At 36.6% G+C, this 25,971-nt stretch overlaps 1 protein-coding gene across 18 annotated transcripts in view; it reads right to left on the reverse strand.

The window, feature by feature from the left end:
* Positions 1 to 25,971, reverse strand: part of SOX5 (SRY-box transcription factor 5) — a 1,103,086-nt gene that overhangs the window by 311,032 nt on the left and 766,083 nt on the right. For all 18 annotated transcript variants that reach the window (XM_043882232.1, XM_043882231.1, XM_043882225.1 and 15 more), the window contains one exon: positions 18,693 to 18,903. In XM_043882232.1, coding sequence (XP_043738167.1) covers positions 18,693 to 18,903 — 211 coding nt within the window. The remainder of the gene's footprint in view (positions 1 to 18,692; positions 18,904 to 25,971) is intronic.

Genomic DNA, 25,971 nt, shown 5'->3' on the forward strand with positions numbered 1-25,971 from the left:
CCCCAGAAAGCTGTGGATAAGCAGAAATCAATAACTTGAAAATACCCAGAAAAGATGAGATGATGAGAAAAACAACGTCAAAAGAAGTCAGGGTTTCCTAATGGTCCAGCGATGAACAATTTGCCTTGCAATGCAGGGGAAACCAGTTCAATGCTCGGTCCAGGAAGATTCCACATGCCGTGAGGCATGACTGCTGAGCCCGCGCTCTAGGGCCTGAGAGCTGCAACGACTGAGCCCACGCGCCACAGGACCGAAGCCGCGTGCGTGGGGCCCGTGCTCTGCGGCACAAGGGGCCACCGCCAGGAGCAACCTGGGCACTGTAAGGAGAAAGCAGCCCAGCCGCTGGCCACAATAGAGAAAGCCCTCACACAGCAGTGAAGACCCCGCACAGCCAAAATAGACAAACACATACAATTTAAAAAGGAAGTTACATTACATGCAGAGAGAGAGCTGGTGAATACCATAACAGCCTTCTGCACATGCATGTAAACAGAACTGGCTAAGAAGTCATAACAGTCACATGGCCTCTACAGGTGACATAAACAAAGCTATGTCCATCAATACATAGATATTAATTTTGAGGCTAAATAATTACAGAGATTCACTATATGTTCCCTTTTGGTGTGAGGCCCCCCTGCCGCCACCTAGAGAGCCTCCTGAGTTCCTTTCCCCACCAAGTCACATGGTTTGTTTCTCCCAAAATACCATGAGCAAATTAAGGACTGGAAATGTAGCTTTGATCTCTGTTTACATCCACCTATAAAATAGCTAGCATGTAGTAGGACCTCAATAAGTGTTTCCTGTCAGAATGAGGTAAGGAGTGAATAGGAGAGCAAATAGAAAAAAAAAAAATGGATTACACAGAAAGGAGGTATTGACTCTCTCCTGGGCATTAAGAGAGGCTTTACAAAGGACGTTAGCAGGAGTCCAAAGGTAAGGAAAAAATAAAACAGGAATAGAATGGGAGCTTCTGTTCTGTATCGAGATCCTGATCTGTGTCTTTTCCTTTTTTCAAAATTGTTTGAAGTCAAAATTCTTAGTTTAGAGATTAAGTGAGATAAATTCTCCTAAAATCTAATTATAACTTATTTTATTTATTTTGTGTGTGTGTGTGTGTACTCCTTAATTCTAGGGAAATTTCAGGGGTCTAATAGAGTTGGCAAGATTTTGTCCTGTGTATGTGAGCAGAGATGTTGATAAAAATAACTGATAGAGGTAGATATTTAATATTTCTTTAACACTAAGTCTTCAAAACAATTATTAGACATTATTTCAGGAAGTGTTCACATTGTTTGGAATTTAAACAAACCATTTCAAAAAGCAATATTTCCCTATTTAATGGAATATACTTTGAAACTTGCAAATATTCTTAATTTGAATATTTTAAATTTAGAAAACAAAAGAAAAAATCCTGCAGAGACAAGTCAAGGACCCTCATGTTCACTATGCTTTTTGACTTAATGTTTTTTATTAACCCCTAATTACATGATTCTTTGGGCTTCCCAGGTGGTGCCAGGGGTAAAGAACTCGCCTACCAATGCAGGAGACATAAGAGACTCAGGTTTGATCCCTGGGTCAGGAAAATCCCCTGGAGGAGGACAGGGCAACCCACTCCAGTATTCTTGCTTGGAGAATCCCACGGACAGAGAAGCCTGGAAGGCTAAGAGTCAGACACGACTGAAGCGACTTAGCACACGCATGGACAATATTCTTTAAGTGAAAAAGATGCACTTAAAAAATACATACCACTTCAATTTATCATCAGTTTTCTTGGTTCCCTAATGGGAATGAGCTGGAAGGAGGAAAACCTAAGCACAGCAGCAAGGTGGATGTGCTCCGGCAACATGGAACATGCAGGGCTAAACTAAAGCATCGGGGAGGTGAAATGCAAGCAGGTGTCTGATTCTGATCTGTTTAACTTTGCTGTTGGACATGACTTCTGTGGGGAGTCTGGAGTGTGGTCCTGTAGGGGAAGGCTGAGAACCCACTCTCCTATTTTCAGGGAATTGCTCTCAAAACTGCTACCTCGCTGTCTAGGTGCTTCTCATCCCTTAACCATGGTATCTTGACAGAGATGAAAAATACTAAGAGTGCCAGAGCAAAGACTGATGCAAAAACATTATGGCTGGGAAAAGGAGGGAAAAAAAAACCAGAAGGAAACAAGATTCTAAATTGCAAAGGGTGCATTTTGTTCATTTCTACTGCTTTCTGCTCCCAAGTCTTCCACTTGACTAATGTCACATGATGGTGTATGAACCGTTGTGTAGAACACAATTTCTACAAAGCCTAACTCCTCAGAAATAAAAGGCCTATGAAACAGATTTAATTCATCTTGAAACAACAAATCAATTCTAATCTATTACACACAAAATATCAGCTTAGGAGCACTGTCCTGTTATAATAAACAGACATGCTCCATTATGACATGCTCTCCCAGCTACTGATCTCTTCAGTAATTATACCAGGCAATGAGCATGGCATTGATATTACATTAATATGGAGGGAGGAGAGAACTCAAACACAAATGAAATCAAGGCTCAATATTTCAGTGAAGCTGACATAAGGCCTAAGAACAAATGGTCCATTTCTTAGAAAGAAGTAAAAAGGTGATTTGTAGAATATCTCAATTCTCTATGTCTAATTAAAGTTTAAAAACGAAAACTGTCTTAGACTTCTAGTCCCTTAACTGTCCATTTCAAACAAGTTAGATAAAACTGTCTATCATGTTTCATAATCACGTATTCTTGTCATACTAATAGCAATAAAAGTCTTTTTTTAAAAAGCATTTTATATAGATAGATTGCAAAGAAAAGCGAATGGCAGATAGAAAACTTTTTTCTACAGACAAAACAAAAGTTTAAGAAAAGGTTCCTCACCCTTCTGCAGAACTGTCAAATAACTTCTATGGACCAAGAATAGCACAGAGTAAACACACCAAACAAAAGGAATGATGAAAGATGTATTTGCTTGTTCAGGGCCTTTATTTTTCTTTCTATTTCATATACACCCACACTGAACAGTCTGCATTGTGTTAATAAATAACAAGGACCAACCTGAGTGAGCAGAGGAGTCTGTGTGATGCTGTGTGTATCGCACGGTCGCTTGGTGCTGTCGATACAGAGCTCCACGTGAGCTGCATGCCCACATCAAAAAGAGAGCATGTAGGTTAATGGCTGGACCTTTTTACCTCTTAGACACAATGGGAGTAAAGGAAGAAAAGTTGTAAAACAATGCTTCATTATTTGGAACTGTCCAAACCTTTCAATTTGGGAAGGAACAAATCAATTTTATGGACCATGTCCGGCCAGAGTCATCTTTCACCAGATAACCTGCCGTGGTTATTTGGAGATCTGCTAAATTGTAACTCCAAACTTTCTAACACTGAAGAGATTTTTCATTATTTTTCAAATTGTTTTCAATGTTGGATCTATGCTTTATTTTTTATATAAAGAGTATATATATAAACTCAAATGTGAAACATTCTGAAGAAAGTTTTGTTACTATTTTCTAAAATATGAAAAAAAAGTCCAAGTAATATGGATGGATTGGAACTAAAATCCATATGCTTTCTGGGTGTTAAAAGCTTACCTCATTTATGACATTAAATATGCAAACAAGAAAGCTACTGCTTCGGGAACCTAAGACATTTTCAGTGTTTTTGGCTTACTCTCTGTCAAAGTTTGTTTCAAAATGTCCTGCCCATGACAGTCTTCCCAAAAGCAAAGAGAAAAGTCTAACATAAATCAAAGTAAGCTAAGGCCAAAATATAAGAGTAAAAGTGAAATTTTATATATATACATATGTATATACACACATATATACATATATATATATACACACACACATACACACAATATATGCTAATATATACACTTATATTTATTACTTATTGTCTCATAAAATAGCTTCTATATATGTAGATGACCTGAAGAGATACAAGAATAAAAGTGGACTTCCAAATTCAGGACATAAAGAAAGGGCATTAGTTCTGAATTCTCCACAAGATCTTCCCCTCAGAGTCAAACTCCATCATCCGAGTGGGAGCACTGAGCCCAGTCTGGTATCCAAAGTTTATCATCATGTGAGACAGCCTATCTTAATCAACCCAAATGTCCAGGTCATATGCTCAGCCTGTTCTGTCCTAACCTCGCTGCTCCCTCATGATCTTGGCCATATTTCTCTGCCACACTAAGGGCGGCTAAGGAGGGCACGCTGGGAGTCCTTGAGGTCTCAGAACTCTGGGAGCAGGTGGCAAAGGAAGCTCTGAGTGAGCTCTCCACCGATTCTAGTGCTGTCCGTGCCTTCCACATAAGCAACTCCTATTAAAGGAAAAAGACCAAGAATCCACTAGAACAAAACCAAGCAGGCCCATTTAATTAGAGCATTTGCTTGATATCCACTTCTTCGTGTTAAACACACAGACACTCGGGCCGAGGAGGTCTGATTAATTTTAATATGCACGGTCATGACAAGTGCCTCAAGGGTAACTGAAAAACATACACTTGCGCAAACACACAGAATCTTCCAGCTAGCCGAGCCTGACAAATCAGCTTCAGAAAAATGCTGTATGTGTTCCCCAGATTAGAGCGTTACTATTCAGCAAGGGCCTGAACCTCTAATGTGAGGGGGAAGAGGCTGATGAAACAGGTGGCTGGCTCTTGACTCTTGAATAACTGACATCTCCAAAAGCTACGGGGACTAGAGCAACAAGAAGGGCTGGCACTGTTCCCTAATGTCCATGTTCAACCTGGGTCAATGGGTCTTTTCTCAAGTGCTCCATGCATTAAAACTCCAGCTCTGGAACTGAGAGGGTGGTATGTGTGGACAAGGGAAACAGGGGTACTTCATTTATCTGAAAGGCTTTTGAAATATTAGAAACATTTGGGCAAAGACATGTTTGCAGTGACTGAAAAAGTCCTGTTGGTAGATAAACTCACGTATGAGCAGGAATCAAGCAGAACTCTTCTCATGAAACACACAAACAGTGGACTTGAGAAGAGAAGGCCGCCTTGATTGCTCACAGAAGACGAACATTAAGAACATAGTATGACTACATTTTATTAACAAAAGTACACTTTCTAGTTAAAAAGAAAAATAGAAGCTTTCTTGGCTGAGTGTGTTTCTTGTACAGACAACTGTGATCTCGGCTCAGGGACTTCTTGCCCTAAAGAACACTCCCAAAGGCGATCCCCGAGCTTTTACAACCCAAGTCAGAAGATCTTTGGAGAAAATATAAATTAATTTTCTATAACACTTAACGAAATCAACATCAAGATAAACCGCTGTGATGGATACCACTTGAAAAGAGGATGAGTTTGAATAAGTTTCACTCCAGTGTGGAAAAATCACAAGACTTCAAACTCAGCGTGCTCTGTGCTGAAGTTAAAGCACCTACTCCGGAAGAAATAAGCTCTACAACATTTGAGGGTGTCTTCTTGTCCTGACCTTTAAAAAACAAACTCTTTCTTTATCATCATTTTATGAGTGTTGATTTCCATACAGTGATGCCTTTCAAAAGGGAGCCTGGAGGTTAGACTCCAGCACGCTCAACGAGAAGAGAGACATTTTCCAGTGACAGACTGCAGACGAACACGGAGCCACAATGCATTAGGAGTAGCCTCCAACAGCAGCGGGAGTGTGAGGAACAAAACTTAAAAGGGCTCAATTGAAAAGTACCCTTGTTTGTCCTTCAGTGGAACAGCACTTACAAAGCCTCTTCAACGTGTACTTTGTCAAAAGGACAGTAAGTAACTAAACAAAAGCAACTCAAACCTCTGCCAATTAAAGTATCTTTAGGCTTTTCCCCTGATTCGTTCACTTTTTATTTTTCCCACCTCATCAAATGTGGTTTTAAAACAAGACTGAATTTCAAAGTGGATTGCACTATGCTTAATTTAATGGAATGCTTTGGCATTTTGAATATAGAAAAGCCAATTGCCATGATTTCCCTATAAAAATAATAATTAAAAAGTTGGTAAAATTAGGGGGTAATTTTGAAGTTCAGTTTCAACTTGTCTGTTAAATATGATATGGTTCAATTTAAATTCTAAAGGGCTGCTCAACAACAGACATTTAAAATAAAAGAGCAGACATTGTGATTTGTAATGTAAACTCAAAACATCAAACATTCAATGCCTGTAGGGATGTTCACAAGGCCAAATATCATGCTCTAGGGACCTGTGTTTTCCACAGAATAATTACATACGATGCTGCAGCATGGCACGGATGAAAACACACTGCTTATAATACCTATTTTCGGACCCCTAAAATACAACTTAAAACATGCAGAAAAAGCTTTCTATCAAAAAAAAAAGGCTTTATATCCATTTAGAGAATCTAATGGGTCTATATGTCAACACATTTGTAATAGAAATTAAAAGTCCATTGACACATAAATATTGGGGGGGGGGGAGCACACGTAAAGTACCATGGAAGGTACAAGCCACTAAATCGAATTGTTTTCAATAGATGTGACAGAAGCAAATATCAAAAGATATATAACAAAATAATATTCATACATATTTTTCAGTTTTAAAAGAGTATAATTCATGACCAACAATTTATACACTTTTTAAAGTTTGTAACTAGATATCATCTAATTACAAACTTAAAAAAGTGTCCAATCCAATCTCTGAAGTGGTACACAGGTAGTTCAAGTGGAAGTTTTTTAGCATTTGCCACTGAGAATATGTAGTATACTGACTGCATGTTGTCAGAGTGATATCCACTGAAGTTTTTCTAATTAATAGAGCAAAATTCCCTGCTGTAGCTGCTGGAGAGAAACAAAGAAAGAGGGAGACACATACACACACACACAGAGAAATTAATGACAATAAAACTCCCAACATTTTCTTCACCCAGTGATGGGCTCTGGTCTGTAGATGACTCTGATGGTGAAGGCCTGAGATCTGTCACGATATATACTTTTTCAAACTCATTCCATTATTTCACTGTGTGTATATTAGTTGCCCAGTCGCATCCAACTCACTGCGATCCCATGGACTAGGGCCCGCCAGGCTCTCCTATCCATGTAATTCTCCAAGGAAGAATACTGGACTGGGTTGCGATTTCTTTTCCATTATTATTTTATTAGTTCTTACAAAAAGAGAACTAACTTTTTTGTGAAGTCTGTGCTAAAATCAATGAACTGCTTCATGTAAAGTAACACTGAGTGACTTTGGAAATAGGTTGTGATTTTAGGGTCTTGTAATACAAAACTGTGGCAAAGATTTTTCTGAAGGAGGGATGTTCAAGTGGGAGGGGACACAGGTAAACCTATGGCTGATTCATGTTGATGTCTGGTAGAAACCGATGCAATACTGTAAAGCAAATTTCCTTCAATAAAAATAAATAATTTTTTTAAGAAAAGGTCCCAATTCTATAAAAAAGGATAAAGTCTAGTTCTAACAGAAACAAAACTTCACCAAAAAAGCAGTATCTTACACACAAGGGGTACACTCATCATGGTGTAACAATTTCGGAGGTGTGGGCGTTATACTCTAAGAAGGAAGAACAGTGACAGAGACAGATGCTAAATAAAACCAAGCATATGTGGGATCTGAAAGGAGGACTACACACATACCCACATGTACACACAAAAAAAAATGAAAAGAAGAAATCAAAATAGGGGACAAAAGGAAGAACAAATGAGAGAAAGCTAAAAATATTAGAAAATTATGAAATTTTGGGCCAAGGAAACCCTCAATTATATTTTTCTTCAGTATACATTCACATTTATTATACAAACAAGAATAAGACAGTATGGTACTGGCACAAAGACAGAAATATAGATCAATGGAACAGAATAGAAAGCCCAGAGATAAAGCCACGCACCTACAGACACCTTATCTTTGACAAAGGAGCCAAGAATATACAATGGAGAAAAGACAATCTCTTTAACAAGTAGTGCTGGGAAAACTGGTCAGCCACTGTAAAAGAATGAAACTAGAACACTTTCTAACACCATACACAAAAATAAACTCAAAATGGATTAAAGATCTAAACCTAAGACCAAAAACTATAAAACTCCTAGAGGAAAACATAGGCAAAACACTCTCTGACATAAATCACAGCAGGATCCTCTTTGACCCACCTCCCAGAGTAATGGAAATAAAAGCAAAAATAAGCAAATGGGACCTAACTAAACTGAAAAGCTTTTGCACAATGAAGGAAACTATAAGCAAAGTGAAAAGACAGCCTTCAGAATGGGAGAAAATAATAGCAAACGAAGCAACTGACAAAGAATTAATCTCAAAAATATATAAGCAACTCCTGAAGCTCAATTCCAGAAAAATAAATGGCCCAACCAAAAAATGGGCCAAAGAACTAAACAGACATTTCTCCAAAGAAGATATACAGATGGCTAACAAACACATGAAAAGATGCTCAACATCACTCATTATCAGAGAAATGCAAATCAAAACCACAATGAGGTACCATCTCACACCGGTCAGAATGGCTGCTATCCAAAAATCTACAAAAAATAAATGCTGGAGAGGGTGTGGAGAAAAGGGAACCCTCTTACACTGTTGGTGGGAGTGCAAACTAGTACAGCCACTATGGAGAACAGTGTGGAGATTCCTTAAAAAACTGGAAATAGAACTGCCATATGACCCAGCAATCCCACTCCTGGGCATACACACTGAGGAAACCAGAACTGAAAGAGACGCATGCACCCCAATGTTCATCGCAGCACTGCTTATAATAGCCAGGACATGGAAGCAACCTAGATGCCCATCAGCAGACGAATGGATAAGAAAGCTGTGGTACATATACACAATGGAATATTACTCAGCCATTAAAAAGAATATATATGCATCAGTTCCAATAAGGTGGATGAAACTGGAGCCTATTATACAGAGTGAAGTAAGCCAGAAAGAAAAACACCAATACAGTATACTAACACATATATATGGAATTTAGAAAGATGGTAATGGCAACCCTATATGCGAAACAGCAAAAGAGACATAGATATATAGAACAGTCTTTTGGACTCTGAGGGAGAAGGCGAGGGTGGGATGATCTGAGAGAATAGCACTGAAACATGTGTATTATCATACATGAAACAGATCACCAGTCCAGGTTCAATGCATGAGACAAGTGCTCAAGGGCTGGTGCACTGGGATGATTCAAAGGGATGGGAAGGGGAGGGAGGTGGGAGGGGGATTCAGGATGGGGAACACATATAAACCCATGACTGATTCATGTCAAAGTATGGCAAAAACCACTACAATATTGTAAAGTAATTAGCCTCCAACTAAAATAAATAAATTAAAAAAAAAGAAAAAAGAAACCCACAAATCCAATGTTAAATTGCTTCCTAGTCTCATGTTGGTCACGCTTTGCAATTTCATCCATATAGAGAAATCTTCTTTCTTTTTGAAAAGTAACTCTTCAGGTACAAACTTGCCTAACCACATTTGATTTAGGAAAATTTATATAAATAAACTTCAAAGCAATTTGCTATCCCAGGATTTTCTGAATATTGGGCTTGTTGTTTTTGCTGTGGATTATATATCCTAAATTTTCAGAATTTTGCAGGTCTGAGTCAGAACTTTCCAGTACTCATAAATATCCTGGGAGAGCATCATTGGAGCCAGGTAATGTTTCTGGTACACCTAAATTAGCAATGTTTCTAACCAGTCAAGTTGTGATAATGACAATCACTGGTACAATTCCAAGTTGGTTATCATTTATAAAGTACTTTCAGGTGCATTACCTCATTTGTTTCCTTCAACACCCTATGATGGAAGTAGGGCAGTTAGCATTGCCAACAGATATCTGTTACATTAACACAATTACGACAGCAACCTAAAAGCAAGTAAACAGAATGTCTTTTATAATATAAACTATAACACAGACGATCTGTTTCATGCAAAGAAATCCTTATTTAAAATTAAAAGCTGCATTCCCCCAAATGTGGCCAAATCGATACAATGACATTCCAAAATATTGCTAAATACTTGTAGGTGATTGCTTCAAAACTGGTCAGAGACTAGCAATCAGTGGCAGAACCCGGACTACAACTCAATCACCGACTCACAAAGTAGTTCCTCTTTTTCATCATGAACTAATTCAAAAGTCAGGTAAGAACTATGAACTAGGCCTCAAAAATGAAGAAACACATATTTTCACCACTGCGGTACAATTGCCAGGATTTATAAGCTCTCTGAAGGAACTCGTGAATCCTGAGTTTGAAAATTCTACCCTTGAGGGAATATTATATGTTAGAGTCCTTGAAAGACTGATGGGAGGAAGGAAGGTGTTGAATCGATTAACTTTTCTTTGACTACAGGCCTCCTGCGATAAACCATGTGGGGGCAGGATTGGGGTGCTGGAGTGACAATATTCAACTGTAAACTGTTCGCATCTTGAAGCCATCATAAGAAGTAGTGACTTCCTCTACTCTAGAATCCAGCTCTACCCTAGAAAGGAGTGCTGGTCTCTATTACGAAGAAACATTATGAAGGAAACATTTAAGCAGTTACAGCTTTGAATTCTGGAAAATTATACATAGATAAATTCAATTCACTTTTGACTTTGCCTGTAGCAGTGGGGGAAATTATAATCTGGGGCCACAAATTCATAGATAATGCCATATATTAGCAATAGTGAAAAGTAGTGAAAAGTGGAAGTGTATCCAACTCTTCGTGACATACTGAGTCATGTCCAACTCTTTGCAACCCCATGGACTGTAGCCCACCAGGCTCTTCTATCCATGGAATTCTCTAGGCAAGAATACTGGAGTGGGTAACCATGCCCTTCTCCAGGGGATCAGCAATATAACAGTTATTTAAAAGTTTACTGTGACTATAAAGCATATAAAGTTTTTGTTAGATGTGTATTTTAGTTTGTATCCTGGATCTTATAGTATCTAGTTTTGTTATCTGGGACAATACTTTAAACTCTAAATCACAGAAAGAATTGAAAATAATGATCTCAAAGATTCAATAATGACAAGAAGAATGGAGAGGACAAATATATGTGATAAACACGGAGGTTAACTGAGTCAGACACGAAGAAAGATGACAGTAAATGAAATCAATTCAATTTTTAGGGGAAGGTTAGCGATAAAATGTCAATTAGCGTGTTTACGTCATTCACAGGTAACACAATCACCTATATGTACCAAGTTCATTATTAGGAAGTGGAGAGACACAGATACTACCAAGAACTCTTCATCTCAACGTTCATATACTTGTGAGATAGAAGGTAAATAAATAATGATGGTAGTGTGCTCAGAACTAACAAAGATGAATTAGTGTTAGCAGTATAGACTAAAGCAAATTCTAACAAAGGTATTTAGAGAAGGTGGTAAGTCTTAAAAGGTGAATATATATTCATTAGATACCTAAGACGGAATATTTTAGACAGGAGAAATAGCATATGAAGAGGCAGAGTAGTATTAAAAATAGGAGAGTTCTGAGAGAACTGCAGGCAATTTCTTTAATAAGACAATATGATAACATGTACCTTAGAGAGAGGTAGGAAGTAAGGTTAAGGAGATAAAAGGGTGGCATCAGATTATATATGGTCTTATGTTCAATATCAAGTAGTTTTGCAAAGGAAAAGAGGCTCATTCTAATTCTAGTTCTTCCTTCTTACAAGAATATGATCAAGTGATTAGGTCGTGATTTTTCATTTTTAAGGTAAGAAATAATACAAGCTTCAGAGTTTCTGAGGATTAAATGAGGTATATATTTATTAAGGTCTTTCTTTTCTTTTCCCAAGACAGCAATGGGTCAATATTGAAGTAGTATAAACGTCCTCTCAACAAATATTTTAAATATTTAATGTGCACAATACTCACTCTTATAGAGTTTAATATCAGGGCAGAAATTTGACAAACAAATAGTCAAAATATAGTTGTGCTACTGTAACAATGGAGGGAAGCATATAACAGTTCTTAAAAATATTTAAAAATTACTGTAATGAATGTAAGTAACTCTACAAACTTGGACTTGGAGAAATGAGGAAAAGAATTACACAGAATTATAAATAGAGGGGATAGGAATCAAGAAAAGGTATTTTTTTGTTGTGTTTCAAACAGGAAGACATGTAAATAAGCTGAAAAGGCCATTCCCAAAAGTTATAGGAGGTAACATAGACATTAATATAGAAAAGTAAAAATATGAAGCCTATTATATCTAAAAGTATTATATTTTAAATGAGATATATAAGGTTCATGTCAAGGTAAAAATTATTTTCACCTGTACTGTTAATGAGCCTAAAGTCTGAAGGAAAATTAAAGTCTGGATCTGACCCATAAATTTATGCTGATCCATATTTATATATAGATCACCCATAGCTACCTGAACCTTGAGAACACATATACAAATACCCATCTACCTTGGTTTTATTAGCTAAATTAAGATATCTGGTTGTCTTAGATCTGTTCAAATTTAATTATCAGTGATATGTTCTTTAAAACAAAGATGAAGTGATGACATTATTTCTAAAAAAAAAAAAGCAGAAATAAAGACAAAGAGAGTTAAGAATACCAGAATGTATGATGTAAGTGAACTGGAAAAAAAGGCACCTGGACCTGTGGGATGTGTACTGGGTTCTTACTCTGGCTTTAACACCAATTTGCTGTGTGATTTCAAGTACATCTCTACCTCAGATCTCTCTCTCTCAGAGAGGGGTAAAATATGTCTTCATTTCATTCTAATTCTGAAATTCTAATATGCCAAACTAATTTGCTCCCAGACATTCTTCTAAAACAAGTTTTTCTTAAGATATCTTCCAAGGCATTTTTCTATAACATTTTAAAATCAAACAGTTTAAACTGAGCTATTTTCAATTAAAACTTTTAGGAAATTTGATCACCATTGAGGAATTAGAAATCACTTTAGCTGAAAATTACTGAATACTACTTTTCATTCAATTGTTCAAAGAAATTTAGGGACACAAATGCTAAAGTGTAACATTATTACTGGCAAAATTCCTAATCAGAAAAAAAACAGTAAAAGTAATGATTTAGGGAATTAATTTTAATTTAAAGATGACTTCAGTTTGAATGATGACCCTGATTGTCACCCTGTGACATACTTAATCACCAGTCTTCTCATCTGAAAATGGGAATAAGTAAGAAGAGTCAGAAGATTTCGATGATATGTATGGTATTTCCGGAAATGGAAATAGATTCTCATAGTAGCCCTGGTTATGAGATTTATATAAAGATTGAATAAAGTATTTCATACAAGTGAAAAATCACTCAGTCTTTTCTGAGTTCTTTGTGACCCCATGGACTGTAGCCCACCAGGTTCTTCTGGCCATGGATTTCTCCAGGCAAGAACACTGGAGTGGGTGCCCATTTCCTTCTCCAGGGGATCTTCCCAACCCAGGGATTGAACCTGGGTCTCCTGCAGAGCAGGCAGGTTCTTTACCATGCAAGCCACCAGGAAACCCATTTTATTTAAAGATATGCACTTAATACAACCATTTTCCCCCAAATACATATCATTTACTCAATACCTAGGTATAAGAATGATGTATCACATAATATGATATTAACACTTCACTGTCACTCTTAACCCCTTAGTCTGATAGTTAAAAAACCAACTGATAAAGCACAGCTACTACCAAATATAAAATACCAATATATTATATTACATAATATATATTACCTAGATCAGACATTTTGAACTGAAAATTTACAACTAATTTTGGCAGGTCCACATCAGTTGAAGTATCACTGGATAAATGAGACTCTTTAGCATCAGAACTTTTCAAGTAAAAGACAAGCAAAAATTCTGATGAAAGAAAAAGATACAAACACAAATATATCAATATATCTTCACCTGTTTATATCATTTAAAATATTTTAACTAACTGCTTGAAAAGATAAGCTATCTGGGATAATAGAGCCATTTTTATTCAACTCATAGGTAAATCCAAGTTTCTTTCTAACCATTTTACCTCGGTAGCCTCCTTTTGCATGATACACCATTCTCTTGTAACTTCTGAATTTCTGCTAGTTTGCTGTTGGCAGGGATAAGGTTGGAAATAAAACAGACTTTCTATTGAAATCTGCATTCTCCCCTCAATGAGAGGAAGCAAAGGCATGAATATGGCCCCCTCATAATGATTTAGCTAGGGCTTAATGAAATTTTCATCACAACCTGCTGTTCATTTTAATGGCCTTTGAAAAACAATGGGGAAAAAAATAGCTTGAGGGAAGAAAAGATTTTTCCGTGGCAGATATTTGTAAAGTAGTTCCATTCACCTGCTCTCCGTTCTCCTCATCCCCGTATTATTGCACAAATCACAGAACTGTAACAATGTTTTGGTTCGTCATTAATTTTTTCCTGTATACGTTATTCCTTTTGTTGCATCCCAGAACTACAGGTCATTTGTAGTTACTAGCACACAGGGCAGACACTGTATGCAGTGCCACTTGGATGCAGACCCTTGGATGATGCCAGGTTCTGGTGTCCATTCTCTTGTTTAAATATACACTTTAGTTAATGGAGTTTTTAACCAGTTTGTATAATGACCCCGACAGTCACCCTATGACACACTCAATCATCAGTTCCCTATTTGAAAATAGAAACAGTAAGAATCAGAGTATTTAGAATGTAACTTTCCACTTGCTGTAAAGGCTATTATACATCTCCGTAGATATGTTTCTCCATTTTTCTTTCTTTGCAGTTTAAAAAAAAAATTTGAAAGAAATTTCCTTTAACATTATATTCCTTTTCTATGATACAAATTTCTGCCTTGTCATTTTTTCTTGGTGATTAAGATGATCACTTTACATAATACATACATAAATTTCTCCTTGATATATCTCCTAACAGAGTTTAACCATTTGTGCAAGAGCAAAGTTAGTTATCATTAAAAGTGAGTCTAATTTCTCCAAAGATACAGATTCCCAACAGGCACATGAAAAGAAGCTCAATATCACTAATTATTAGATAAATGCAAATCAAAACTACAATGAGGTACCACTTCACACCCATCAGAATGGCCATCAGTACAAAGTCTACAAATAACAAATTCTAGAGAAGGTGTGGAGAAAAAGGAATCCCCCTGTACTACTGGTGGGTATGTAAGTTGGTTTAGCCACTACAGAAAACAGTCTGGAAGTTCTTCAAAAAGCTAAAAACAGAGTTGTCATATGATTCAGCAATCCCATTCCTAAGCAAATATCAGGAGAAAACTCTAATTCAAAAATGATGACATGCACCCCAATATTTACAGCATCACTATTTAAAATAGCTGAGAGATGGAGGCAACCTAAATGTCCACTAACAGACATTGAAAGAATGGATAAAGAAGATGGGGTATATATATATATACACATGTATATGTATACAATGTAATATTACTCAGGTATAGGCAAGAATGAAACAATGCCATTTGCAGCAACATGTATGGACCTAGAGATTATCACACTAAGTGAAGTCAGTCAGAAAGAGAACAACAAACTATAAAATGTCACTTACATGTGAAATCTAAAATATGATACAAACTTATTTACAAAAGAGAAACAGACTCACAGATATAGAAAACAAATTTATCAATGGAGAAAGGGGTGGGGGAGGGGTAATTAGATGTTTGGGATTAGCAGATACAAACTACTATATATAAAACAGATAACAACAAAGTCTTACTGTATAGTACACGGAACTATATTCAATATCCTGTGATAGGTCATAATGGGAAAGAATATGGAAAGAATATATACATATAAATATGTACAACTGAATCAATTTGCGGTACACCAGAAACTACCACATTGTAAATCAATTATATGCCAATTGTAAGTAAGTAAATAAATACAGGTACTCCTATTTACATTTCTGCATACTCAAAGCATGTCTAGGAATCTTGTGTACATAAACATAAAACCATCTTAGTGGTTTTGTATTTATACAAACACCATCTTTCTGGAACTCAGGCTTTTAGATGCTTGGCATGTTCAAGTTATATTCCATTCTTCCATAAAGACTAACTCTGTATTTTCTCATGTCTTCATATTACTCAATAACAGGTCAGTCTTGAGCTAAGCTTTTAATATATTTTAGGGAGAAAAGTAAAAAAAGAAAAGCTGTAGAAAATATGATAATGAAAACACTCTAATGCCCACATACAATAATGATATTTCCTCGTGTTAACTCTTTCTGCCTTGGATGCTCTATCTCTCTTCCTTTGACTGTGTATCTATAATTTTCTCCTCATTTCCAAAACCTTTGAATGTATCCTGCTAAGCAAACTGGTAAGCATGGTCTTTGCCCTATTTCCTGTTAGGAATTATTCATTTGGCTTCAGTCTGCCATATACTTTGAAATTGAGAGTCTGTGCACCCATTTGGAAGGGAGCTCACGTGAAACACTGAGGCCAAGGCCCCAGAAGCAATGACACTTGAGCAGCAAAGAGCACACTTCATATCCAGATCTTGCTTTCTAACAACATTCTCCAATAAAAGGAGCCAGGGCTTCTTAGGAAAAAAAAAAAAAACAGGGCTTCTTAGGGCTTTCATGATAAATAGGAAATATACAAGATGAATCTGCAGGATCTTACAGTGCCAAAAAGTAAAAAATGCTCAAAAAAAAAAAAAAAAAGGCAAAATCACAGTGGTATGTCAAAGTGACATGAAAGAATCCCCACCCCCGCCATGAACAAAACTGGAATAACCTAACAAAATTCCATGAGTCAATACTGATATAAGATACTGAATAAAGTAATAAATGGCAGAGAAGAGATAAATCGCCCATAAAGAATAATTCCAAATAAATTTCTAGATGATCCACTGTAAAGGGTGGGGATCAAGGCTCCCTACTTTGTAAATACAGATTGTACACAGCATCTTCCTTCTAAAGAGGTACAGAAAGGAGGCGGGGAGATTTTACAAAGGAGAAACCTGACAAGCCCTACATCAGCCAGGTGGTCAAGGTGAACATCAGCATTTGTAAGTCACACAGTAAGGATGTACTCTTGATATGATGTGACACAAACGGTACTTGGTTTCTGTGGTCTTTCAACCCAAACCCACAATCCCAGTTTCATTCAGAGAATATCACTAGACAAATTCTAACAGAGGGGCATTCTACAATCTGTCTGTATAGCATTCCTCAAAATTTTCAAGGTCATCAAAAACAAGAACAGGCTGAGAAACTGTTGCAGCTAAAAGGAACCCAAGGAGACTTAACAACTAAACAGCTAAATGTAATCTGTTATTTGGTAACATCCTAGAACAGAAAAGCACATAGTGACAACTAAAGAAATTTGAAGGAACTCTGGACTTCAGTTAATCATACTGTATCTCAACATAGAAGATGCGAAATAATTTTGGATGCAGAAAGTTAATCATGCAAAATGAACAACATATATAAAAATAAAGACAAAAAAAGCATCATTAAAGATGTTATATCAGAAAGCTATGATTTGGGGTCATTTTTATTTTCTTCCTTTTAATTTTACTGTTTTGTAAAACAATTTTATAGTAAGAAAATACTATTTTCAATATCGGAAAAAACTTCAGCACATTAAAAGAAAAAAGGTTGTCTGGGTCTTCCTCAAAGCCCTGTTTTTAGCTCCATGCAGATTAGAGCCAAAAAGTCTTTGGCTGACTAGATTATCTCTAAAATTCCTTCCAACTGTAAGATCATGTGAATTACATAAATTTTAAGTAAAATCCATGTACCAGCTATGCATCTGGTAGAGACCCAGAAATATTTAATTACCACACGACTCCTAATACCGGTTAACATACATTTTGTGCCAGATATAATTTACCAGTGTCTAACAACAGACTAGAAATGAGCCCAACTCAGTGTTAAATAGTATAAATGCAGTATATTTTTGGTGTGAAGTATGTCTTTTTATATCACTGTTTTATGTTTGTTTGTTTTAATTTTCCATCTGACTCTGACATAGGAGGCATGTTCTTGTGTGCAACATGGCATCCATGCTTAGGATGGACACAGATTTAAACAGAAGTTAGTGAATATCTGTAGCATTAAAGATGGCTGTCAGTTAAGCATCAATTGTTTTATTTGTTTGCTTTAATGCTAAGATTAGTCCATGAGCATATCACCTGCAGGATACTATCTGTAACTATTCAAGAGATTTAGTGCATGAAATCTTAAAAGAAAGGCATCTTGGAAGTTAAAACATGGAAACTTCAACACATTTAAGAGAGTTAGAGAATCACTACTTTTCAAATACACACTACATCCAACCACACCAATTTTGGATTATACAAAAAAATTGACCTGTCTATGTAGCCTAAGAAGTGTGTAATGTATAAAGAATATAAAATGTAACAAAGTTGTAAAATGGCCTTGGGCAGGGATGGTGGAGTGGGGGGGAGGGGGGTGGGTCAGGCTTGTGCAGGGGGGAGGTTTGAGATGCCGAAACTAGACTACAGATATCTGGCAGGTAGGTGGTGACTATCCTGGGTTCCACTGCCACATTCTATTCCTGAATCTTTAAGTTGTACTCAACCATAACTTACTCATGTGTGAAAAAAAGGAAGACATCACACAAGAATTAATGATTTATAAACTTGGGATAAACGCACTTACATTTCTAAAAAAAAAAAAAATGTTCATCTTCATAGCGTTACATTTCTCTCTCTTCCAACCTAACATTGAGAGTGTGTCAGAGAAAGGAACTGGAAATTAAAACCAAACCATTAAGATTAGGAGATTGGCAACAAATCTGTTTTGGCTGCAATCCTTTACCTTCTGGCTCATTTTTGATGAGCTCTTCCATTTTCCTCTGTTTCAAGGTGTCAACAACATCAGCTAAGCTGCCTTTGCGCCTTTCAGGAGTTCCCAGGGTTGCACTAGACAAGGACTCGCCACTCTGCCGCCCACCTTCTTCTGCCTTCTGAGGTGAGGTAGATGAGTTGTGTGGGGCAAATGAAGACATAACTTTATTGCCATCAACTTCCTGAAAGAGAAAGCAAAGGAAAAAAAAAATATATATATATATACATGCATACATTTGCTTAAAATTCAGTAAGCTTTTTGATTTTAATTGGTTACATGGCTTATTCAGGACTTCTCTGATAGCTCAGTTGGTAAAAAATTCTCCTGCAATACAGGAGACCCTGGTTCAATTCCTGGGTCAGGACAATCCTCTGGAGAAGGGATAGGCTACCCACTCCAGTATCCTTGGGTTTCCTTGTGACTCAGTTGGTAAAGAATCCGCCTGCAATGCGGGAGACCAGGGTTCAATCCCTGGGTTGGAAAGATCCCCTGGAGAAGGGAAAGGCTACCCACTCCAGTATTCTGGCCTGGAGAATTCCATGGACTACATAGTCGTTAAGAGTTGGACACGACTGAGCAACTTTCACCATGGCTTATTCAGTTGAAACATTAAAAAGTGAAATTCTAGTGTGCAGGAGCAAAAGGAATAAAGAAATTTCAGAAAGAATACATCAACATTACAGCCTCACACCAGAGTGAGACAAAGACTGAATCACAGGAGAGGGAAAAATAAGAAGATTCTCTCCCCAAGACTGAGTTCAAATAGCAATGAAATCTTCTACAAAGCCTATACTGATTTTATATATATATATATATATAAATTTTATATAATATATAAATATTTATATATTATAAATTTATATATTTATATATTTTATATATATATTTTAGTATATTTATATATTTATTTTATATATATTATATATATATATTATAAATTTTTTGCTTTATATATATAAACATATATATATATATATATATATATATATATATTTTGCTTTTGTTTGAAAGTCTTAGATTTTCCTATGAACATCCAATGCAGTGGTCACCTGTAATAAACCTTCTCATGGTATTATAATGTTTAAACAAATAACATTCCATATATCAATTTTCTATTTAACTGTAAGCAGTCACCTCTTCTTGATGGTACTCCTAAACAAAGCAGGGTCCTCATTTGGTTCTCCACCTCCCTCTCATGCTTTCAAGAAGGCATCAGACACACAGGAGATTCTGACATCAGAGAGGAATATTGCAATTTCATTTCTGCTTCTGCAGAAGATCTTTCCAATTCCATGCCTTATCTAAAGCACTGGTTCTGATGATACTCTTTGCTATTTTGCACATTAAGCCTCATTTGCCCTACAAAATAAAGTTTCTTGCAGACTTTGCCTCTTCATGATTGTGTTATGTGTGTGAAAAGAATCTATTCAAGAATTCCAAAAGGTAAACATAATTTTGGTGTTTCTTTAGACATTCTTTCCCCCATAATTTCTTTGGCAATCTATGTAACTCGGGGGGGTATATTTTGTATGTTGTTGTTGTCTAGTCACTAAGTCATGTCTGAGTCTTTTGTGATTCTGTGGACTCTAGTCCACCAGGCTCCTCTGTTCATGTGATTTCCCAGGCAAAAATACTGGAGAGGCTTGCCATTTCCCTCTCCAGGGGATCTTTCGGACCTAAGGATCAAATCTGCATCTCCTGCATTGGCAGGCAGATTCCTTACCACCAAGCCTGCATGGAAGCCCTTATATTTTATATAAGCAGCATTATATTAATTTTTTCAAACATTTTCAAGAGAAATAATATTGAAATGACAAAGAAAAAATTATTTTCTTAAAGGTTTTCTTTGTATAATCTCTTACTTTCATAGTCTTTTGTGCTGCCGCTCAGTTGAATCCAACTCTTTGTGACCTCATGGACTGTAGCCTGCCAGGCTCCTCTGTCCATGGGGACTCTCCAGGCAAGAACCCACTGGAGTGGGTTGCCATGCCCTCCTCCAAGGGATCTTCCCAACCCAGGGATTGAACCCAGGTTTCCTACACTGTAGGTAGATTCTTTAGCATCCAACCACCAGGAAAGCCCAAGAATACTGGAATGGGTAGCCTATCCCTTCTCCAGGGGATTTTCCTGACACAGGAATTGAACCAGCATCTCCAGTACTGCAGGCAGATTCTTTACCAGCTGAGCTACCAGGGAAGCCCATAATCTTTCGACTTCCCATAAAAGAGAGCTTTTCTTAAAAATAAGTTGCATCCTAACATCTTTGAGTAAGTTAGTCTCTCTCTAGACTTATTTTCTAATTCTACACCATTAAAATTTTCCATTAAAATATATGAGATTGTGTACATATTTAATTTTCAGGAAAATAGCTTATACCCATGTTTACATGCTTGTCCTTTATTTTAAAACATGTTAATAAGGATCGGTGGACCTCAGAAAAATGACAAATCACATGGATTTCATGTTTAATCTTTAAAAACAAATGCTACTATTTTTGACTAGATTAAGACATATTTTTTTTTTTCAGGCCTATGATAGAAAAGCATTTGATTTATATACAAAGGTCTAAGAAGTCAAGGGAACACTATAAACGATCATACAAATCAGGTCCAGTATCTTGGACAAGCTGTCTACCTCTGAAAAGTACTCAATAATACTCTCAGGTTTTTTTAATGTATTAAAAATAGAGATGTCAGCACAAATGTAATCTGTTCCTACAATTTTTGTCAAAGGATACTAGTGAGTATGGGCTTCCCACATAGCTCAGTGGTAGAGAACCCACCTGCCAATGCAAGGGATACAGGAGATGCAGGTTCGATCCCTGAGTTGGGAAAAACCCCTGGAGAAGAAAATGGCAACCCACTCCAATATCCTAGCCTGGAGAATCCCATGGACAGAGGAGCCTGGCTGGCTATAGTCCATGGGGTCACAAAGAGTTGGACATGACTTAGCAACTAAGCATGCACGCATTGGTGAGTGCAAGGACATAAGCTATAGTACAAACATCAGTTTGTTGGGTTACATCGAAGCAATGTGGAAGCAGCATAAGTAAAAAATGTGTGTTAAAAGAATTTTCAAAATCATGATTCTAAACCTAAACCCCAAATGCTTTCCATTTCCTACAAACAGAACATGTCCCTTACAATGACTATTCTTTATTCTTTTTTTTTTAAATATTCTATAAAAATACATTGAGAGATGAATCTTAGTTTATAATATACTTGAATTTGGAAATCAATACACATAGTATAATAATTACAAGACCCTGCAGGCTAAGTGAAGGTACACTTTTGTAATTATTTACTTAAAAATGACACACGAATACACGTAAATACTTAAACATACATATATAGATATCTCTGAAAAGGGCAACCACATATTCATTCAGTAAACTAAGGAATGGTTTTATGAATGACCCATAATAAACATCAGCTCAGTTTAATGTGCAAATTGGAATACAGCAAAACTGCTGTATTTATTTTCCACAATCTTTCTTCTCACTTATTTCCAGGGTCAAAAGCAGAAACACCCCAATTTTAGTTTCACTTCAAACATGCATATTTTATACTCTGCTTTTACATTATATGATGATAAACTTTACAAACAAGAATTTGTCATTTGAGCTTCACATTCCATAATTGAAAACTACACACATCCTTCTGCAGCATCATCAGTACAGAAAATGGCACCCAAACTGTATGCAATGAAGTCAATTAAAATATGAGAAAAATTTTCAAACTAAAGTAAAATAAAATCGTATCCCATTTTGCATGTCTCTAATTCTCTATACTTTGCAAAGAGGAAGGATTTATTGAAAAGAGTTTAACGTATTTCATAAGAATTCTAACCTCAGTTACCACAGCAATATAAAAATAAATTAATTATTTAGCATTATTGCTATTTCATGCAGGAATATTTATCTTATTACTGTTTCACCTGTCTGATTACATTTCAGCCTCTGGCACTGTTAATCCCTTTAACAGCTTCATGTAGTTAACAGATGTTTCAGTGTGGGGCTCCACTGTTCATTTGCATGGTGAATGGCCTGAGTATGGAGTACTGGCACAGTTTTCAGTCAAGGAAGTCCTATGGTTTCCAGTTTCTACCCTGGGACTGCATTTACCATGCCTAAAGTAATGACTGCACATTTCCCTTCACTTTCCTGGGAGTTGAACATCCAAAGAGTCTGCTAACAAATGCCATCAGTGGTCCAAGCCAGCAATATATACGTAATTAAAATTTGTGCACAAAGCTTCAGTATTTTGCAGGAGCTCTCAGAACTGTGATGTGTAACTTCTAAATTCTAATGATAAAATGGTGTTCTAAACTTATAGAATGAGGTTAAGAATCTTTGTTATTCTTGAACAAGCTTTACTTAATCTTGCCTTCTGTTACCCTTGCAACCATGAGATAGTGTACCTAATGTATCCATGCGTATACTCTCATCAAAATATCTTTTCAAAAATACATTCTTATTAATTCCATAGATAGTCTTTTGCTATGAACACCCTTTTAAGAAAAGTATATTTCAATCTTAATATTCAAATTTTACTTTAGGTAGTTTGGTGATTAAGAAGAATTAACTCATTTGGAAAAAAAAAAGATAACAGGCAACTCAACCAGGTATGTCGTTATTGTTTAGTTGCTAAACTCTTTGCAACACCATAGACTGTAGCCGACCAGGCTCCTCTGTTCATGGAATTTCCAGGCAAGAATACTGGAATGAGTTGCCATTTCCTTCTCCAGGGGGTTTTCATGACAGGCATCAAACCCAAATCTTTTGCATTGGCAGGTGGATTCTCTAACACTAAGCCACCAGGGAAGCCCAATCAGATGCATATCTTCCTTTTATTAACTTAATGGTATTTCATTCTTTACTCTAACTTCAAAAAACACATCATCATACTTATTTTTTCAGTTCAGTTCAGTCGCTCAGTTGTGTCCGACTCTTTGTGACCCCATGAATCGCAGCATGTCAGGCCTCCCTGTCTATCACGAACTCCTGGAGTTAACTCAAACTCATGTCCATCGAGTGGGTGATGCCATTCAGCCATTTCATCCTCTCTTGTCCCCTTCTCCTCCTGCCCCCAATCCCTCCCAGCATCAGGGTCTTTTCCAATGAGTGAACTCTTCCTTATTTTTCAGCCCTATAAATTGAAGTTAAATCTGTACAGGATAGTAAAAACATTACATTTAGTAGTCAGTCTATGATATTATAATCACTAAGAATGACAGCCAATATATTTACACAATATTTACTTTGTGTCCAGCATAGTTTAAAATGATGCATATGCATTAACTCAGTTAATTCTCATGGCAAGTCTAACTATAGTTTGTACTTCAGAGCTGGAGAAATTGAGGCACAGAGACTGAAGTAAATGACTGAGGTAATAGGACTACTAAAATATAAAGTCTAATCAGCTTGATCTACTTGGCTTTCAGAGCCCTGATTTTCAATGGCCATGCTAATACTGCTACTGCTGCTGCTAAGTTACTTCAGTCGTGTCCGACTCTGTGCGACCCCATCCCTGGGATTCTCCAGGCAAGAACACTGGAGTGGGTTGCCACTTCCTTCTCCAATGCATAAAAGTGAAAAGTGAAAGTGAAGTCGCTCAGTCATGTCTGACTCTTCGCGACCCCATGGACTGCAGCCTACCAGGCTCCTCCGTCCAAGGGATTTTCCAGGCAAGAATATTGGAGTGGGGTGCCATTGCCTTCTCCATGCTAATATTACCCCACTCTTAAAAATATACAAGCAAAAAAAGAAAAAGGCCACAAGCTTTTAACTATGTCTATATCTATCAATGATATACTTGCACAAGATACACTTCTCAATAATTATAAAGAGAAGCTTTCACCCCAATACAGTCAACTCTTAAAGAAATGATATACATATCTTGAAATGAATTAATACAACTATTTACAGACTTATAAAGCTCAACCCACCCAAATATAAGGTTTATGTCATACTCCAAAAAAACTAAACCTGAAGATTTAAATAGCTATATAAAGCAAACACATAAATTTGAGCTCAAATGGCTAATCAAAATAATGATGCTTAGTAGTTTATGCTTCTTTATCTATCTTTATGAAATATGTGGCTACCTCTACCATTCCGTCTAGTTCAATGAAGTTTTGAACTTAGAATAAACAGTACAGAAGATTTGGACTAACTTTAATTAAATTCTCATTAACACAAGTTCATTCATTTTGGCATTGCAGAGATAACATAAAATGAACTACAGATCTAGAGAGAAAACTCTTTGTAAACAAATTTTGACATAATCATGTTCTTCTTCTAGCAATGAACTATTCTTATAGATATCACCAGGAAACAGCAAAACAACACTTTGAAAAATATCTTAAAAACTGTATTTTTTGGTTGAAATGGATGAGAGTGTCCAAAAGGCACATAGTTCTAGTTATAAAATAAATACTGAGAAGTAATGTGCAGCATGGTTAATAATATTATATTCTATACAATAGCCAAGGACTTCCAGATGTATAAGCTGGATTTAGAAAAAGCAAAGGAACCAGAGATCAAACTGCCAGCATTCGCTGGATCACAGAAAAAGCAAGGGAATTCCAGAAAAATATTTACTTCTGCTTCATTGACTACACGAAAACTTTGACTGTGGATCACAACAAACTGTGAAAAATTATTAGAGGTGGGAATACCAGACCACCTGACCTGCCTCTTGAGAAACCTGTATGCAGGTCAAGAAGAAAGAGTTAGAACTGGACTTGGAACAACAGACTAGTTCAAAATTGGGAAAGGAATATGTCAAGGCTGTATATTGACACATTACTTATTTAACATATATAGACTACATCATTCAAAATGCCAGCCTGGAAGACCCACAAGCTGGATTTAAGATTTCCTTGAGAAATATTAACAACCTCAGATATGCAGATGATAATACTTTAATTGCAGAAAGTGAAGAGGAACATTGTGTGAAATGCTTGGCTGGATGAAACACAAGCTGGAATCAAGAATGCTGGGAGAAATATCAGTAACCTCAGATACACAGATGACACCATTCCGATAGCAGAAAGCAAAGAGGAACTAAAGAGCCTCTAGATGAAAGTGAAAAAGGAGAGTGAAAAAACTGGCTTAAAACTCAACATTTAGAAAATGAAGATCATGGCATCCTGTCCCATCACTTCATGGCAAATAGATGGGGAAACAATGGAAATAGTGACAGACTTTATTTTCCTGGGCTTCAAAATCACTGCAGACAGTGATTTC

This window comes from Cervus elaphus, chromosome 22 (genome assembly GCF_910594005.1).
Source record: "Cervus elaphus chromosome 22, mCerEla1.1, whole genome shotgun sequence".
Taxonomy (NCBI): Eukaryota; Metazoa; Chordata; class Mammalia; order Artiodactyla; family Cervidae; genus Cervus; species Cervus elaphus.